The sequence below is a fragment of the Alexandromys fortis genome, unplaced genomic scaffold (genome assembly GCF_014885135.2).
Source record: "Alexandromys fortis isolate MF-2015 unplaced genomic scaffold, M_Fortis_MF-2015_v1.1 scaffold_432, whole genome shotgun sequence".
Classification (NCBI taxonomy): Eukaryota; Metazoa; Chordata; class Mammalia; order Rodentia; family Cricetidae; genus Alexandromys; species Alexandromys fortis.
In genome coordinates this window covers 166,823-187,492 of record NW_026068309.1, presented here as the reverse complement: position 1 = coordinate 187,492, position 20,670 = coordinate 166,823, and the positions used below count along the sequence as shown (strand labels likewise).

Here is a 20,670-nt window from a genome sequence, read left to right as displayed (position 1 = left end):
CCATTTATCTGACCATGGCTTCTGTAGATTCTTTGCAGAATGTTTCCCCTTCAGCATCATGCAGAGATTCAAATACCACCAGGCAGCTTCAGTTTGATATTTCTTGATAAGGTGAAATACTTTCTCTTGACCCTTTGTTGTAGACTCCTAGGTTAACGTCTAGCAACATGGAGGTTCTCATCTGTCAGGATAAAACTTTGTGGACTCAAGATTTTCTGTTCAGTTGGTCTTCTTTCAAAGTGACCTGTAGGTGTTCTTCCTATGTTTTAGAAAATCATGTCAATCATGTCACTTTTCTAGCAATTTGTATGTAGAATGTATTTTTTTAAATCACATTTAAGGCTTAGGTTCTCACGTAGCTAAAGTTTCCAGGTTTGTTTCCACTTTCTCTCCTTTTTTGAGCTGGCAACATTTTATATTAATATTTTACTTTAATCTTATAAATCATACATGATGTGACAAAATTAATCAAAATCTTTTCCTATTTTTCAAAGATCTGACAACTGTAAGTGGTTGAAGTATTGCCTGTCCTCATGCTTCAAACAACAAAAGGAAATAATTTAAAAGTCAATTTGATGTCTCATAGTCATGTTTAAAACTATTCTGAGCAGTTATCTAGGTTTACAGAAAGTGTAGTATGGAGAAGAAAATGGCAAAACTCTAGGCTTTTAGCAATAAAATGATAAAGCTTAGGGTAGTTGGTAATGGAATTGTTTTGTCTATCCAATAAAATTCCTACAGTTTTTGAGATTACTATTACCCTCAATTTATATATGAATGCTTCCATATTCAGAAAATTAAATTACTCAGTCAAGAATTCCAGTTCATAAATTTGAAGCTGAGTTTTGAACCAAGGGTCTGTTGATATCAAGAGTATCTACCCTTAATCCCTTTGATCATCTAAATTGTTTGAAGAATCTGCCTATGGAAAAAGGATGTTACTGAGACCTGGTGTCCATTTTTATACAGCATCATCCGAGGTTCAGGTATATATGGAAGTGCTCAGATGAATGCTTGGTATGTATTCATTATCTTAGTTTTCAGCATAGGCTAAAGAATATAGATATCAAGTAAATCCTTTCCAGCCCTTCGTGAAATCTAACTTCCTTGTAAACACATGTTTAACTGAGGCATGCAAAGTGCGGACAAACCAGGTTTAGAGATTCCAGAGATGCCAATCCTCCTTCCAGAGAAGCACTTCAAGCATGTTTAGTATTCATCCAGATAATATGAATTTAATCTTGTTAGTTCTCTACATTTTATTCAGAAAAGCTGGCTGCAGAACATCGTTAGTGTTTTAAAACTCTAAAAATTAGCTCACTAATACTTTATAATGGTGTGGGTGAAATTGAACTAATGTTGGCATTTACAACATTAGTTATAGATTAGTAAATTGACAAGTTCATTAAAAATGTATCAGTGGTGCTGAAGAGATGGCTCAGTAGTTAAGAGCACTTGGTGCTCTTCTAGAAGATCTGTATTTAATTCCCAGAATCTGCATGCCACAGGGCAGTTCACAACCGCCTGTAACTCCAGTTCTAGTCAATCTACTGACCTCTTCTGGCCTCTGTGGTCACTGTAGACATGGCACAAACATATAGGCAAAACACTCTTACATAGAAAATGAAAAAAACAAAAACAAAAATAAATGTCTGCTCTGGTCCAAATGTATTTATTCACCAAAAATTTGCATGTAAATCATAACTCCTGATGTGGTGGGAGGAGGTGCCATCTTTGGCAGGTGATTAGGGCATGAGAAGAGATGGGACTATTGTCTCATTTATAAAAGAAGCCTGACACTCCTTGCCACGTCTATTATGTGAGGATACAGTGAGGTAACATTATCTTTAAGCTAAAGAAGCCACCCACTAGACAGCAAACCAACTTTTTCTGATGGTCTTTTCAGCCCCTGGAGCTGTGAATAATACGTTGATGGACCACCAAGTTGATGACGCGTATTATGTAGCTACAATAGACCCAGATGGCCTGGTACTCAGAAAGTCATCCTGCAAGGCTTGGAAAGGGATGGTCTTTCTTCACAAACAATAGTTGTTTTCATTTTTTAGCTTTTTGTTGATTCTTTGTGAATTTCACAAAGAAATCATGTACCCCAAACTCATCTTCTCGTCCCACCATCTCCACCCCCTGAAAATAAAAATTAAAATAAAGATTAAAAATATCTCACCATGGAAGCTGCAGTGTACCACACAGTATATCATTTTGCACAAACCACTTTATTTGCACATGAAGTTTTATTTAATATCACCCCAGTTAAGCCAAATGATGCGAAAGACCTACTCTGCATGTTTCTCAAACCTAAAAGTAGGGGAAGGGGAGAATAGTTGGCGGAAGAGTCACCTGAGAAGACAGCAATCTAGTGTTATCACCCTGTGACCACTGCCAGACAGTGCCTCCTAGAATGGAAATGTTTGAGGCTTAACAGAGCCAGGATAGAATATCTTTTGTTGTTGTTTTTGTTTTTCGAGACATGGTTTCTTGGAGTTTTGGTGCCTGTCCTGGAACTAGCTCTTGTAGACTAGACTGGCCTGGAACTCACATATATCCACCTGCCTCTGCCTTCCCCCTGCCCCCGAGTCCTGGGATTAAAGGCGTGTGCCACCATCGCCTGGCCAGGATAGAATATCTTAGTGTAGAAGAGTAATAGCTACCCCAGGCACCATTTGACACTGTGACAGCATATGTTTAGATGTACTTAGATGTACATGTTAATTTAGAAAGACTGAATGACTACAGGAAAATTTAAAGCTATCACTGTTTAAACAAATAGTTGTTTTAATCAGTGGTTTTCAATCTTCCTAGTGTTATCGCCATTTAATACAGTTCTTCATGTGGTGGTGACCACAGTCATAAAATTATTTTGCTGCTACCTCATAACTGTAATTTTGCCATTATGAATCATAATGTAAATATCTGATATGCAACCCCCAAAGGGGTCATGACCCATAGGTTGAGAACAGTTGGTTTATAGTTTATGGAAAATTAATCAAATTTTTGTAAAGTTTAAGTTTATAAATCTTATACTTCTCCTTAAAAGTTCTTTGATAAAATGAAGACAAATTTAAAGAAACAAAAGGGCCAAAGTATGATGTTCATTTAATTAATCATCAAGACCAAATCAAGGACAAGACTGGACTTCCTTTTGCCTTCTGGGAATCATGATGACAGGATGCAATAACTTACTCAGGAACAGAGGCTGGAAGAGCACAGCAATAATCTTGGAAAGACAGCAGGGTGTGGATAAAAAGGCAATCTAGGTTCCACCACCTTGCCTATAGTTCCAGCATCACTAAGCTGTTATATCTCTCCATATAGGCTTGTGCAAGTGCACACATACATATACACACAAGCACACAAAGATAAATGCACATAAACATACAGACATATTCAGTCTCCCCACCACCTCACTCTATCAAGTGCAAGAGAACTTGTGCTTATGATAATCAGGAGGCATTGCTGACCCAATAAGAATTCTAAGGAAAACACATCTCTTTCATGGTAAACACTCTAGGCTCTACTCCACATTCAGTCAGGAGATCAAGTGAATGGTATATCCCAAAACAATATCCACAGCAATGGTGACAATAGAAACAGCAATAGAAGTGTAGGAAATTTTATTTCATATTATATTTATTATGGGAAGCGAGATGCAAAAAATTATATTTCAAAACTTTTAAGGACAAAAGTAGCTAGCCAGCTGAATCTCAGTATTTTAAATACCAATTAAAAAACCAAAGGCAAATGCAAAATTAAGGTTGCAGTCTAAGAAATCATTATCTTTGTATAAACATGACCTTCCATGAACGAAAATGAATTTACTGACCAACGTCCAAGAAAAGAGAACTTTTTTAAACAAACTATTTTATGACCTTTATAGAAGACACTATGCCATAACTAGTTTCATACTTTCAAATTTGAATATTACCATTTGTTCAATGATTAAATACGGTAGTTCATTTTGGTCAGTGTCCGTAAATGATTGTCACATTGATGGAATATTTTGGTGATACTTAAATTGTATACATTTTTCAAGAGAACATACATTTCTTTTATGCAAGAGCAAAATTGGTGAACATCAAGATTTCAGGAATTGTATTTCTATCACAGGTGAACCCAGCCATCTGCTGTCATGTAGTGTTTGTACAATGGTTAACCTTACCCATCTTTAAGGTGTGAAGACTATACATCCACTTCCTAACCCATGAATGTGTGTTCAAATGCGATTCATAACCTTTAGTGAAGGTGGTTGTATTTGTACTGAATAGAATTCTCTATCGAGGAGTAATGCTGATATTTCTGTTCATATTGTCAGCCCAGCAACTAGCTAACAGATTTTAGTGACATAGAGTTGGGGTCAAATTATACTAACTTTTAAGCATGTCGGTTTCTAGTTTTTATTTAGCAGAGGATTTTCTTTGAGAAGAAATGAGAAAACTTTGGTCAATTCCTTTCTGAAAACTGATAGGTTGTATAATTTTGTTTAGTATTACCAATAACTGGTTAATGGCTCTGGCCTTTGGATTAGTCTGTAGAGTACCTGAGTCTTTCTTAAGGAACTTCCAATTGTTCATTCTATCCTTTCTTACCAACAGCACCTATAGTTTATTTTCACTTTGAACTTTTATTTCTCTTCAGTGTGGGTACACATTGTTTGACTAATATCAAGAGAAGGCCTGTGGTTATCTCTACTTTGAATGATTATGTACACTGGAGAAAGCTAGGGAGACTTCAGCAAAAATGTAAGCTTTCTGTCAGGCTGTGAGTATAACTACTGGTAAAGGTCCAAATTCAGCTTCCAGAATGTAAGTAGTTTCTCCCAGTGTGTGTCATTTCCAGATATAGTGCTCTATTTAAAAAACAGTATTAATACCCTGAAGCTGTTCAAATACCAGACTCAGTGAGACATTATATAGACGGGACTTTCACACACATAAACTCTGCCATTTGGGTGTAATATCACTCAAGGGGGATCATTGAGTTCAATACTAATAGATATCAAATAGGAAAGTCATGGGAAGATGTAGCTGTTAATTAGTTGTTTTAATATGCTAACGATTTATTCAAATGTAGTAGTATGAATAAAATGCATTTTGTGTGCACATCAATTTGGATATGATATTTACATTTGGCTATATACACATTTTATGTGTAGAAAATGGAAATCCATATTGACTAGCCCTTTTGAGGCTTTTGAATAATTATCTCTTCATTCTGCTTTCTTGCAACTGCTTAGAGAATTTAGATAATTCATACAAGGTATGTACACAATCACACCCATGGTATGTACATACTGTCACACACTTAACACAGAGGATGTGTGAGGAATGTCAATCAACCCAGTGGTCAAAGAACTGACCTTACTTGTGACTAATGACATGTGAAATTAGCTCTGGCATATCTAGTAACATGTAAATGTTCAGACCACTCCATTCAGCCTTTGCGGTAACTATGCTGGCTACTCTTGTAGATGATAAAAACCAAACCAAACAAAACAAAAAATCCAAACAAAGCCTGGTCCCTCTTGACCATCATCAACTGAAAGTATCTACTCTGTTACTGAACATACATGCACATTTTTGTTGATTTTATTCAGTTTCCTGAATGTGCCTACCTGGCAATAGGAAATAGCCTTGAAATGGGCTATAGCATGCGATTTTTTTCCCTACACATGAAAGTGGCAGTTACTCACAGACTACACACACTTATAGAATGTACAGACATACCACAACCAGCTACAGTATTATGCACAACATATTTTTCACACATTAGTACAGCAGAGGTAAATAAATATAGAGATTTAGGAATTGCTACTTTAAAGTTTTGCTTGATTTCTCAGGCCATGTTGTCTTCTGTCATCTTTAATACTAGGTACCTGTAGATCCCCTGATAGCAAGCGTTAGTAGTTGTTCCTTCCTTCCAATGCAGGACTAGACACTGTCACTTCACAATGTGTCATTTCAAGACATGGTAGGACGTGACTTACTCCAAGACACGGCCTATAATGAATGCCCATGAATCCACACTGAAATTAGAAAGAATGCCTCCCGACAAAGACAAGCTCCTTTTGCTCATCGGGGGTGGTTTGCTCCACACACCACCTTCACAGAGAGTTAATAAGTCACATGGATCAGAAAGAAACTGTTTAATACTTAGAAGTTTTCCCAAAAGAGACAGGTTAATTTTTAAAATAAGTAAAGTTAATACTAGCAGCAATGTTAAAATCAAACAAACCCAAATTATAATTTTGCACCTAGGGAAAAAAAACGATGACATTTTCACATTGAAGAGATCTAGGGGCTCGATGTTCTCTCCCATTTAATTCTCCTTAGCACTCACAAATCATGAGAACATCTCATCATAATTATCATTTGTTGGCTGATCATCAGTGTCTTTTCCTGAAGTGCAAAATATGTGACTTAATTCCTAATACTTTGCAGCCAATTAATTTTGAACTTGAACCCAGAAAGACACTTGACAAGTCATTAGTATTCAGAAAGTGTCTAGAACATTCTCTGTAAGGCATTATTTGAGGCTCCTTTTGCTAGAAGGGCTTGTTTCAGTACTTTTGGGAGCCTGCTTTTCATTGCCACATAGGGCAATCCACTATGTCAAGTTAAGAGAGTTGCGTATGTTATGCTAGTGTCCTGGAAGAGAAATTCCTGTAAATTCAATCCTTTTATTTGACAAAGGTTCTGGTTTGAATTGGAAGCCAGCAAGACTTTTAGTGACTCCTCTTCAGGCGTGGCTGGAATGAGACAGAGATGCAAGCTAACCTTTGCTCCTGGTCATGGGTGCGGTTTCCATCTGTGAAGCATCTCACCAGGCTTTCCAACAGAAAGCAGAAATTGTCCCTCCACGTATCCTCTGGGATCATCAACCTTCACAGAGGAAACTATACTTACATAATGTGTGCCCACAGCTGATGCGCTTGCTGGTACAACTGCCTCATTTTGGCATGGTATTGCTTGGCTTTGGTTTCACAATCAACAGTCTTTATCCTCAAATAGGTTTCTGAGATATCTGGTTTTTAGAAGAAAATGTGGAAATAACATCTCGTTGCACCATTCTGGCCCCACCACCATGTTATCGAGACTGCGGTTATTTGGATGTCCTTTATAATTGTCACCTCGATTTTCCTGACAGCCAAAGTGTCTTCAGGATCATCCGTTGTTTGTTTATATACACATTTACAGATGTATTGGATTTACTTTGAGAGAGGTTATTCGGTTGTGGCAAGTGTGTAGCTGAGCTGGTGAGTATTCAGCATTAACGTAGCAGTAAAGACCTCTGGCATTTATCACCATCAGGCAGAGATGTCCCACCTCACTTCTTCATTTAGTTTCTTGGTTATTGAAATCAAACTTACTTGAATTTTTTAGTCAAAGAGAACAGTCTCTGTTCTAAATGTAAGACAAAGTTCATGGAAAAACTGCTTAAGTATTTACAAAGCTATTTTTGGAAAATTGTTAAAATTATATAGTTATTAATAAGCCTATGTGTCTGCACAGATGACTTTTATAGTCACTTATCAGTTACAGAATTTCATTAGGGGAGGGTAAGGTCCCAAGGAGATTCACAGATTGCAGTTTCATTTGCCAGGGGGCAGCAGCAGGTGAGCTGCATTTGGAAAGAACCAAAGAGGCTGCTCACACATCAAGGGACACCGCTAACAAATCAGAATGCTCGGGTATGAATGTGGCACAGTGGGTACCGACATGGTCAGAAAGAAGGCTTCTGACTCATCATGTAGACAACGCAGTGGTAGTGACAATATTGTCAGCTCACTTAAGATACTTCAGAGTTCACTCTGTCACCACACTGGGGAGTTCACAAGTTCATTTCTCACACACCACTTAGAACAAAGCCGGAGAGAGTAGACAGCCTCGGCTCCATGGCTGCACTGTAGCTAGTTAGTGAATCTGAGTCTACAACAGGCCATGACTGGCCAGGGTCTAATAAACGCATATATACCTATATGCAGATGTTATCCTAATATATTGTTTTCTTTATACTGATCTGAAAAAGTAGACAAGAAATATGGAGGATTATGTGGCACTAGAAGGGGGTCTTTTAAAAACACTTCCACTATAGAAGTAAAAGGAGACAGGGATTTCTCATGCATTTACAGTAAAAGTGAATACAAAAATGACTGGACAGGTGACATTAAAAACACACTGTCATACACCCCCTACAAATAAAAGTTGAAGCCCCATTGTGCTCTGTTTTTGGTGTGGTATATACACCATACCCAGAATGATGGAGGATCCCCAGATGAAGCAAAACAGCACAAACTGAGAGCAGTCAAACTCCAAGATTGTCAGATCCAACCAAACATTTCTTTATCTTCATCTTTCTCTTCAAGGTAGCAAGTTCCTGCTAAGGATTTGGTTACAAAGTCCACCTCTGAGTAGAGGCTTTACATACACATTCAGTCCAACTCCCTTCAGCTTTATATTTAATCTATAACACTGGGAATAGAGATATCCAAAATAATGTGTTGGATGATTTCTAAGAATAAAAAAATTATCAAAAATCAAATTACAGTCTGGATAGTCAGATGTTTCAAAGTAGGAAAACATATGAATCTGTTTTACAACTATTTCATTTTGAACATACATACATACACACAGGTTTTGGGTTAACTTTGATATAACAAAATATTTATCTTATGTCATTGATTCAAAATGATGGGTTGATCAGGGTTTTACTGTATTTTACATAGGCGGCCCTGGCATCAAAAACCACGAATTCAAAAAGATATTGTTATAAAATCATTCACGATAAACAAATAGTGGAAGCTGGGGTGTTTGTCTCATGGTCACAGAAACAGAATAATTACAGTTTAAGACTTCTAGTATTTTCTTCGTAAGTGGTATAGCATCTTTATATTGTAAATGCTGAAGGAACTTCTAGACCCTGAGTTCTCACTTCCTTTACGACTGATACAAGAAATCTTTTCTATTTCTTTCTTTAATAAAGCATTTACAATATATATTTAAAATCTAATATGTATTGGGAAGGTCTAAATGGCATGTTAAAAAATAATGAGAGACACAAATAACTCTCAAGCCAGTGTGTGTCACACAGATAAAGCAAGAACAAGTGATGGAGAATGAGTGAGCCAGGAAAGACACCATGTGTCTCCCTGGTTAAAGAAGGTGAGGGGTTCCAGTACTGTCTTGAAGGTCAAATGCTAGGCTGTGTCATAGGCTTATGGAAAGGAAAAACTTCAAATGGCATTTTACTATGAGCGTGTCTACGGGTAGGTTCTGTTACATAAACACCTGAACAGTTTCCCAGCTTAATGTATCCATTTGGTAAGTCATTTCCACTGCTGTTTCTAGAAGGAGCAAAGCCAAAACCTCTTTGTACCATTTTGTGATGCTTTCTAGAGTCTTGTAGAAATTAAGAATTTCGTTCTAGTACCGAAGAAAACCAAACTTAGTAATCAAACATTTCTTTAGTTTTCGATTTGAGAGGTACAACTATAACACCAAACCGAAGAGTTTTGATTTACTGAATCTGGGACAGATGCCTACAGCTCTCTCTGGCCTCTGCTTCATTAACTATCTCGGCATTTTATGCTTACTCTAAAACCACAAACATTACTACTGATCAGAATTCTTTCTTCTCTGTACGAGCAGCCTGCTGCAGCACTTCAGTGTAAAGGCTTGCTAGGGTCCACCATCTGGAGTGGGCTCTGTGGGTAGCTGCTCCTGGCTATGCACGGGGGTACTCTGTGTATACACAGTATGGGTGCTGACGTGTGACAGAAGGCCCCAGTGTGTGCAAGATGGGAGACAGATTAAGTCCCAGCAAAGGTACTTATACTAAAGGAGAGTTTTATGCTAAATCTCTAATCATTAATACAGCAATTTGATCAGCAATTTGACAGTAATTTCTACTTTATAAAGCATTCTTAATAGAGACCAATTAGTAGGGAACTGAAAATGTGCCTTATTAAAAATTCGTTATAAGCCTCCAAGTAGAACACCGTAATTATCATTCTCCGACTCAGAGAGTGCTGTCACTGTGGCCTACTTATACACAGTCAAGTTCTCTCCTAGACATCAAAGGCAATGCAGCTTTGGCCTTTAGAGATCAGGTATAATTTTTATATTTATAATCTTCAAAATAGAAATAAATTGAAAAAAAAAGCCAAAGTAGATATTTGGCCATACCCTTGCTACTTGAGTCTCTGAAGAAAAAAGAAAACAGAAACCACATGGCAGGTCCTCTTTGCTGGTGAGTGATTTCAGCAAAGGCAGTTAACTGCAGCTCTGGCTTTCACATGTGTTAACAGCAACCTTCAGATCAGCACTGCCTAGAGAAAATGAGTGTGCTCCTTCTCCATACTACCCCAATGTGCAAGTTCCTGTTTTCACCCCAGCTCAGGGCCCCAACGATGATCCCATCGTCCATGTTTATCCTGCTGTAAAAACCAGTGAGACAACATGGCCACCCAAAGCTACGATTTCACAAAGGTCTCTGAAGGATGTCTCTGAAAAGTGATAACTATGGAAGAATCTAGGTTGTGCATTTAAGGAATCGGAAACTGTTACCAGAGGACAAATTCACAATTCAGAATTTACTGTTATCCTTAATTAATTAATCCAGTCACAGATACTTCCCCTAGAGTAAGAAAATACCATTTTAATTTGCTCAGAAGGACAGAGAGATGCACTTTGCTTTCAGTGGAGGAAAATGGACAGATTTAAATTCATGTTTGGTCCAGGCAGTACTCATGTTTGGAGGCATAGCTAACCTTTCTAACTAGAACTTGCTCACATAAAAAGCTTCAGATGCTCATAGCCAATTCATATTTGTTATTATATACTTTTGGCTACTTTCATTTTATCTTATTTGTCCCAGGGATTAGTTGAATTTGTTTCAGTTTTTCACATTAAATTTCTTATGAACTACTTATCTTTTGTGGTACTAGCATCCTGACTTCAGTAAGACTAGAACTCATCACAGTGTTGCTAAGAGTTGTTTTTGCTAGTTTTAATGTAAAGTGGGTATTTTAGTGGAAATACCACCCTGCGATAGACTGAGGGGATGTACCACACGACTCACATGTAGTGAAAATGTGTTTTTATCAACAATTACGTATTAGGAAAACCTCAGTGAGGATTATTTCTTCTTTCTTCCACCTCCAAGCTTTGCTTCACTTCTTGTGTTCTTTCCATGCGAAACGGCATTTTGTTTATGGAGGACCAGATAGTTTGGAATAGCTAAGTCTGAAACGAAAACAAGGACAACAAACCCCAAACAAAAGAGAAATCCAAACTCTTAAGCATTGATACGGATAGACATAAGAAATACCACAGCTCATACGGCGGCGCTGTTTCCTTTCAGTCCAACACAGAAGACGGCGCTGGGCGGACACAGCAGTTGGGGCGCCGGAAGTTTTGCAGCATGGACTGCAGAACGCCCTGCTGTCTCCCCTTGAGCTTCTTATTTGAAGAAGAATCTGAGGAGATAGATCTTCGAGTCTGGTCACTTTGTGTTTTAACTAGCTTCTCATTTTCCCTAATTTGTCTTTGTAAATGGTTCTGGATGGCAATTCCCAGGGACTCTGGGTCCAAGGAAGCACCATACACTTCCCACGTCATGCCCTGGTCGTCCCACACGACGTCCCTGACTCGCTTGGACTGTTTCAGATGCAGCTTGGAGTCTGCGCCCATCTGTTTCTTCTTTTCTCCTGGTGTGAGCCCCACCTGGGCAGCAGCCGCGGTCACGTTGAGCTCCTTCAGGAACTCGCTGACCCGGCTGGCCCTGCGTGGGCTGGCCTTGACTGAGCGAGAAGGGGTCCTCTTGCCGGAGCCTGGGCTTGAGTCACCGGTGCCATCGGATGGCAGGCTCAGGCTTGTGGCGGGCTTGGTCTGTCTGTGTTCTTCCAAGGTGTTCTGCTGGCTCTTCCTCCCTGGGGAGGGTGCAAGATTGGCTTCTGGTCCTGTACCTTCATTTTCTTGAGATTTAGGATTCAGCAGTAGGATTTTGGCATCTACGGAGCAGGTGGTCCCAGGTGTGGGCTCTTTTACAATAAGAGAAGCAGGCTTCCCATCCTTTGCACCTCTTTTATCAGTGGGGTTCGAGCTCTCCAGCTGGTCATCTTTACCGGCATCTCCACGGGAGTCAGGTGGTTTGCGGTCTGGCTGTGTTTTGTGGTCATTTGTAGTTTTCACTACAAATTCAGATGACCTGGCTTCAGAGTTCTCCAAGCCATGATTCATCCCAGCTTGACTCCCATTCGGGAGGGAAATTTGGTCAGTGGGGCTATCTTTCTGGGAGCCAGGATTAGTTCCTGCAGGCTGCCCGGAAGTTGCCTCTTTGCTTGCTGAAGACCGCCCATCTTCTTCTGCATCCTGGTTTTGACTGGAGGCCATCAGGGAGGATTTCAAGGCTACTCCTGGTTGATTCTCTGGTTTGCATTCTGCCTTGAAAGCTGCAGGAGTGGCAGCAGCTGGCTGGATGTGTACCTGCGGTACAATTCCGGGACACTGCCTTGGCTCTTGTGGGTCTACCATGCTGTTAGAGAGTTCCAGTAAGTGGCCCCCACTTCCTTTGCCATGGCAAACTACACGTAGCTGCTCTTGCCCATTCTCATGCTCAGGAGCAGGGATTTCCTTTAGGAATGCCGGAAGGATGCTGGGGCTAGTAGAGACAGACCTGCTCTCCACACTTGCCACTGCTTGTACCTCGGCGTCTTGCCAAGCCCTGCCTGGGACCTCCTTAACCTCCCTTTCAGCATGGGAGGTCATTGTACTGGCTTCTTTGAACCTTGACGCTGCCGGAAGCTGCACTAGCGGCGCCACTTTCTTTTCGTCCGGACAACAGGTGGCATCTCTGCTGGTGAGGGAGGATGGCGGAAGATTTTCAGATCCTTCATCTGTGGTGTCCAAGGCAGTGGCAGAGGGTTGTTTGTTGTCTGAGCATCCTCTTCTTGGTAGAGGTCCACTGGACCCCACTGTGGTGTCGCTGTTGACTTTCTGCCCTTCCCCACCAGATCTGTCTGTAGAAGGGGACGGGTGACCCGCCGTTGCTGGATCTGAAGCCTGTACAATTCCCTGGCTATTTTCTGGAGATGGAAAATCACAGAGCATTTGATTTTTGCTGCTGCAACAGGTGACCCTGGTAGGACAACTTGACTTCTCGGGTTTCTCACTGTTTGAGTTTGCCTTTGATTTGCCCAAGGAGTTTTCAGGTACCACACAGGTGCTGCTGGTATTTGGCAGGTCACCTTGGATGGCATGGTGTACAGATATAAGTTCCTTTTCTGCCGAAGGATTCGGGCCTGATGCTGCCAGCTCCTTGCTTCCTTGCAGCTGGGAGTCATCAGGAGTGTTGTGTGTGGGTGACACTTGCTCCGCTTCATGGAGGACACCCGGAGATGCCATGTCTGACTGTCTGGTCTCATGCACACAGGCTTGCGTCAGGGCCTCAGCAGCTGTGCTGAGCCCAATGCTAAGTTCAGCAGGGGCATTGCCAGCGCCACTAGCATTCTTCTCTGCCTCAGCTTGTTGTGGGGAGATACTCTGCAGCTCTCCTCGACCCTCTTCCTTTCCAGACGTTGTCACTATGGAGGCTTTCGTCACTCTCAGAGACTCAGGAACAGTCCCCATGGGACTTCTTTCCAAGAGCACTCCAGTGTCTGTTCCATGTATGTTTTCTCCAGGAAGTAGTCGGAGCTCAGAGAGAAGATATAGGGATGAGTCCTCTGAAAAGCTGGCCTAGGGAATCAAGCAAACAGTGTTGTTAATATATCATACCTTTGTAGGAGAAAAGAGAATAGTGAGCTACCACTCAGGATCACATAAGTTCATTAAAACCTTTCTACTTGAAACTAGATTGGTGGTACAGACCTGTCTTTCCAGATCTCAGAGGATAAAGGCAGGAGGGTCACAAGTTCAAGGCCTGTTAGGGCTAGAGGACAGTGGAAAGTAAGCCTGGGCAAGGGAGGGAGACCTTCTCTTAAAAGGTGTGAAAAGCTCAAGAGCAGAGCAGTTCCTAGGAGGTGGTGCCCTTGACACAGGTTCCTTTGCTACTACCGACAAGCAAAGGGCAACAAAATGACACACACAACCACAACAGAAACTTCTTTTATCTGTTGATATAAAAATCTACCCGAGGTAGAAAGACTGAAAAAATATTCTAGCTGCACTAATATTATTTTGACTGGAGAGTTTCTGCTCACAATCCAGTGCTGTGCATTGAATGAGTTTTTAACATAACTACCTTCCATAACTCAGAAGTCGTCATTGTAATCTGATTTGTCAGAAAAATAAAATCCCACATTGCTACTGAGACTAACTTTGAGAAGCACTAAGCAGACCTGAGGAGATTAAGAATCTTTGCAACAGAGTACCCAGAAATGGGTCTGCATGTTAGGGGGATTTTAGTCTTTGAAAAAAAGGGGCATCTCAAGTCTGTTAAAGGACTGAATCGAAAAGACTAGTAAAAGAGCTAGAACAGTTGTTCTCAACCTGTGGGTCATGACCCCTTTGGTTGTGGGCGTCAAATGACCCTTTCACAGGAATTACTGAAGACCATCAAAAAACACAGACATTTACATTATGATTCATAATATGAATATAATTACAGTTATGAAGTAACAATAAAAATAATTTTATTGTTGGTGGGCACCACAATCTGAGTCATTATATTAAAGGGTCACAGCATTAGGAAGGTTGGGAACAATTGCTCTAAAGGAAAGAAAGGGAAGGTTTGTTTTATTAATCATATTCCAGTTGAAAAAATCCTAGATGTATTTACATGGACTAAAGCATTAAAATGTAAGACACAAATAAAGACCATGTAAGAAGTAAAATCTAGGAGCCATCAGCGTAATAGGGCAGCAATAGTATGCTTTGTGATAAGGCACAAATTAAGGAAAACAAACAGGGCATTGGAGTGATGGCTCAGTGGTTAAGAGCACTGGTTGTTCATCCAGATGACCTGGGTTCAATTCCCAGCACCCAAATGGCAGCTCAAAAGTGTCTTTAATTCTAGTTCCAGGGGACCCAACACACGTGGAAAAACACCAATGTGAATAAAATAAAAATAAATAAATTAAAAAGAAAAGAAAAGACAATCACCAGATTGTGGTCATTTGTAAAAAAGAAAAAAAAAAAAAAGAAAACAAATGGGTAAGAACCTGAAGCTCAAAACTTCCGCATAACAAAAAGTTCCATAAAATATATTTTAGATTACATACTTGAGGGAAAATGGTTTGTGAAAATTGGAAGGTATTTGAACATATCTATATTATACCTAATGCTCTTAAAATTTAAAGGAGATCAAATAATCTGTTGGAAAAGTGGGTAAAGTAACAGGAAAGCACAGTTAACAAGAAGCCAATAAGACATGAAGGGCAAGATCATTTGTCACCAGATAAAAATACACTGTGAGACTTGACTTTACAGCAACTGCTCTTGCAAAGGCAAATGCGCAGCAGTGTGGCCTGGGGAGGCTGAGTGGAGGAAAGGATCGTAGTGGTTGCCAGCACAGACACATTTCACTCTAGCTGTTCCAGGGAAGTGGGTGAGTTGCTAAAGCACATTCCTGACCCCAAGAAGCAGACTTATCAATAGGAAGAGAAATGGCATGTTCATTCAGGTGTTATTGGTAGAGCAAAACCTGGAGAAATACTAGGCAGTATCAAGACATATTCTACTATAAGGAATATGCAATATAACTGTAAAATAAGGCATAATGAGGCTTCAGCTTTTCCCTTGGCAAGGATTTCCTCAAATATCGTTGTGTGAGCAAATCGAGGCACAGAGAAGTGTGTGTTTGTGTGTGCATGTATCCGTGTGCAAAAGATAACCAAGTATGTCATATGTAGGGTTCAAATATGAGTATACAGATTTTAAAAACATTTAGTATGAGACCTACTAAGTATTAAATCAAAAGAGATTTCCTGGTTGGAGACAGAAAGGGGAGATAGATGAGCTAGTTGGGAAAATGCTGATTCAAAACAAAATGTATCTGATATGACCTAGGATATGTACCTATGCAAAATTATATACATACTTCTGTATTGTTATTTTAGGAAAAATAACTAGATATCAAGGCATGTGGATAAAGTAATAGCTCCTAAATTAGTGGTGACTGTATTAAAATTTATTTCTCTTACAAGCAGGCAGTTATTTTAAGCTAAACACTTAATTTTAGGGGCTCCGAATTAATTCATTGGCACAGCTGACCATATGATTTCTACAGGTCTCTCAAACTGTACCATTTAAGGGCCCTGATGCTTTGCATAGGGTGTACAGTACATCATAACAGGTACTCTTAAATGAGGCTCCAAAATCTCGAGAAAAAATTAAATCAGATTAGGTCTAGATTGTTTTAAATAAAGAATTTTACCATATTTTAAATAATAAAAGGAGAGTTTTAGTTGTTGTCTTATTGTTGATTATGTTTCTCCCCTAAGTTTTGGTGGATGATTATATAAACATAGGCAAGCTCACACTGGCAGATTCACTATCAAATGCTCAGTCAAAACTCTCTATAGAGAATTTTATCTCTAGTAGTATTTACCTAGGGCCACTATCATGAGTAATCTAAAGATAAACCAAAGTTATTTTTCTAGCTTACTGCTGATATTACTCTGTTGAATCCATCGTCAGTCTTTGCTCTCTCTACATTGATATCATTTGGTTCTCACTGGAGAGCTACCACATGCAATAACAAGCTGTTTCATTCTCTCACTTGCCTGGATTTGTGTCTTGCACATTTTCTTTAATGCTCTGTCTTCCTCATCCTTAGAAAATGCCCACTGTTCTGCAAGCCCCCATTTGAATCTCTTTTCTTTTCCCAAGGCCTCTAAAGTCTTTGAGCCATGGTCTTTATCTTTTAAAATCGTTTTAGAGACTAGTTATCTTTGTTCTTTGAATTGAAATTTTTACATATCAGTTGGGAAGACAGGAGGGAGAGGATGGGTCCTATTCCCTCCACAGGATACAGGGCAGGGTCTTATACATAAAGAAAGGTCAGATGATGCTGTTTCCCTGTAAAGTAGATACTATTAAAGGCCTGCCAAAATTCAAAGTAATGGGATATTTTAATTTGCAGATCAAAATATTAATGAAAACATAAAAAGAGTGTTGTTATGGGAAAGTAAGAAAACGAGAGTGTCTTGGTTACTAAACAACTGTGTGTGTCTATAATCCACATTTAGACTATTAAGGCTTGGATACCTGCTATGAAAAGCTGGTAGATCTCATAAAGTTAGAACAGTCTGTCTCCTGTGTTATGTGGATGGATCCAAGAAATGAGTGTGCCAAGTAGAATTGTAAAACAGAAATGCCTTGAAGTTTAGCATCTGAGACTCAAAGACTTCAACGGAAATGACTTCACGGCATTTCCATAAGTTGTGTTATTTCCATTTTATACTTGCAGTGTTATTTTAGTGTTGAAATGTGATTCCTATAATCTGTTTTGTTAATAGAGGTCAAATTATCCATCAATCTAAGAGGAAAAGATTATCCTCTAATACATGCTAGCCCCTACTTCTTATTAGTAGACAAGCAATCAATACTTGTCTCAGATAATAATAATAATAATAACAATAATAATAATTATGGACATCACAACATCCAAGGTAATGGGGCCATCACAGCATCCAAGCACTGACATACTGCCCACTTTCTCCTCCTTTCCCCACCAAATGGTAGAAGTTTCCATCTCTGCCACATCAGAAAAACAGACACTAAAGTACAAATGTGTACTTTTATCATCACCCTGATCCCAGCACTTGGGAAAGTGAGGCAGAGGATTATGAGTTTCAGGTTAACTTACAGGACAAGTCCCTTTCTCAATAAAGACAAAATACAGAAAACACTAATGCCCCCTCCAAAGATAGCCCCTGGACAGAATTATTTTTTCTGCAGAACCTCTCCTTCCTTTCCCTCTCTTCTCTCTCCTTCCTATCATCTTTCTCCCAGCTTTTAATTTTTCTTGAATTAAAAAGATCTGCCATGTAGCTATTTCCTCTTAATAAGTAAGAGTTAATTGAAGCATTCTCTGGTGCTAACACATTCTCCTTAGATGGTCCATTGCTTGTTAGGGGAAGCATTGTCTATCTAAGTGGCATAACTTCATTGAAGCTACACACGTGTGCACTCACGTACACACATATACACAAACAACTCCACACAGGAGAAGAAACCTTTCTTTTGCAAGTGACTCACAGCACTGCAAGTAGCAGAGATGCAAGTAACACCGATTTCTAACTGGTGACCTTAGGGTAAGTGGGGACTGCTGACTCCCTACACCTCCAGTGTTCCTTCTGAAAACAATAGGTTCCCTGAGGACACCAAGCCCCCTATTTTCATAACAGACACCCACACTCAAAAATGCAGGTGGCACAGTACCACAGCCCTTCATGAGGTTTACCAAACCTACAGTATTGGGTGATGGGAAAACCTGATGTAGGAGGGTCATCTGTCCATGTGTTACTTTCATTGGTTAATAAAGAGACTGCCTTGGCCTTTTAATAGGGCAGAAAATTAGGTGGGCGGAGTAGACAGAACAGAATGCTGGGAAGAAGGCAATGAGGCAGATGCCATGCCTCTCCTCTCTGAGACTGACACCCGCCCGTCCCGGTAAGCCAAAGTCAAGTGGCGATACAGATTATTAGAAATGGGTTGAATCAATATATAAGAGCTAGCCAATAAGAGGTTAAAACTAATGGGCCAGGTAGTGTTTAAAAGAATACAGTTTCCTTGTTATTATTTCCGGGGCTACACTAGTGTGTGGGAGTTGGGTGGGACAAAAAGCAGGCCTGCTCGCCTCTTCACTACAGTAAAACACGAGACAGGAGGAACAGAGAAAGCCTATGTTGATGACCAGGAGGATGTCAGTGCATTCAAGACAAAGTCAGCATGGCTGAGGCAGCTATTATCTTTGAGTAAAGCAGAGTGGCTGCTTCCCCAGACTGACACTTAGCCTATGTCATGTCTCTTTAAAGATGCCACCCCAATGTTCTGGGGACCCAGGGAAATACCCCAGTCTTTAGTTCTCTGACAGCTGATTTTAGACTTTAGGTGACTAAGACAGAAGGTGAGAATCTAGCAGTTGCCTGGCACCCACTATGTGTTTTCTGGTGACAGTCTGATACCCAATTTGGGGCCACAAAAGTGATCCCTTCTATGTGATGACTGTCTGAATTGGCACCAGGTCCTGGAATAAATCCTTTGTGCCCAGTCATTTTGGTGCCTCTTCAAAAGGCAGTTGTGGGAGTTATTTCTGGGGACAGCTTCCCCCTTCAGTTTGGTCAGTGGTCTGTTGGTTTATTGGGAACTGGTTCTTGGATGGACTCTGATTTGCTTCAGTGCATTTTATCACAGACTTCACTTCAGAGGTTTTGTCAGAACCCATTTCCTCACATTTAGCCCTCTTCTCTTCCAATATCTAACTGATCTTTTCCCTATCACCTCTCTTGCACAGAATAACCATTCCCTTTTAGTTTAGACATATCCTGAGTATCTAATCATAAAGATATCAAATAAATGGGTCGTCTCATCTAGGGCAAAGGATGGAGGAGTCACGGGTAACTCTTCAGGACACATACACGCCAGTTTCACAAGGTTTAGTCAGCCTCATCTTTACATATTCTAAGCATGAGCCTTCCTGGTGTAAGACTGAAAACACTTGGTGTTCATAGGTACACATGTGATGTTGTGTGACCAGCCTTGGAAAATGGATAAAATTCCTAGAGTTAAAGCTGTACCCAGGTTAAAGGTTCTAGACAGCTAATGACAATACAACATTGCAGGAAGCTACCGTGCTGGGTATCTCAGGCAAAAATTATCTTGGGGGGCTGGAGAGATGGCTCAGTGGTTAAGAGCATTGCCTGCTCTTCCAAAGGTCCTGAGTTCAATTCCCAGCAACCACATGGTGGCTCACAACCATCAGTAATGAGGTCTGGTGCCCTCTTCTGGCCTGCAGGCATACACACAGATAGAATACTGTATACATAATAAATAAATAAATATTTTAAAAAATTATCTTGGGCTAGTTCCTACCAACCCAGAAGCTGAAATCCTCAATTGGTAGCATCTGGAATCTGTAGCAGAGATTTTTTTCAATTTCCTGTAATTCATCCACCTACTGTCTTTGCCAATGTAAATGCCTTGATTTAGGATTTTCTTTCGGTCTATGACTATTAAAAATGCATGCCACTATTCTCACATTGGAACCTGCTGTTTGGGTGTATGGGCATCCATATCTCAGACCATGGTGGTTCCCATTTGATTCAGCTTAAAGAATCTTCTGTCCATTCTGAGACTAGAGCTGTGTTTTTCCTGAACACATACTTAAGTGTCAGACCTATTTTGTCCTTAGAATAACTCCTGGAAACTGACTGTCTTGCTCTGAACTCTGCTTTGCACATGGGTATCTCAGGCAATGACATTTACAGTAAATAGCACAGAACAGATGAAAACCCAGACTGCATGTATAACTCCAAGGATACCACTAGCTACTCATGCATGGAGCTAGCTTAGTGACCAGGGCAAGAAGTATTATCAGTTTTTTGTTTTATGAATTGGAGTTTCTTTGTGTAGCCATAGCCTTGGCTGTCCTAGAACTAGTTGGCCAGGCTGGCCTCGAACTCACAAATTTCTGCCTACTACTACCTTACTA

General features: G+C 40.0%; 1 protein-coding gene across 1 annotated transcript in view; it reads right to left on the bottom strand.

The window, feature by feature from the left end:
• Positions 1 to 3,615: 3,615 nt before the first annotated feature.
• The window catches only part of Gprin3 (GPRIN family member 3), a 70,420-nt gene continuing 53,365 nt past the window's right edge, over positions 3,616 to 20,670 (bottom strand). Inside the window, exon 2 of the mRNA XM_050132670.1 lies at positions 3,616 to 13,751. Within this exon, the coding sequence (XP_049988627.1) occupies positions 11,373 to 13,643 (2,271 nt within the window). The 5' untranslated portion in view covers positions 13,644 to 13,751 and the 3' untranslated portion in view covers positions 3,616 to 11,372. The remainder of the gene's footprint in view (positions 13,752 to 20,670) is intronic.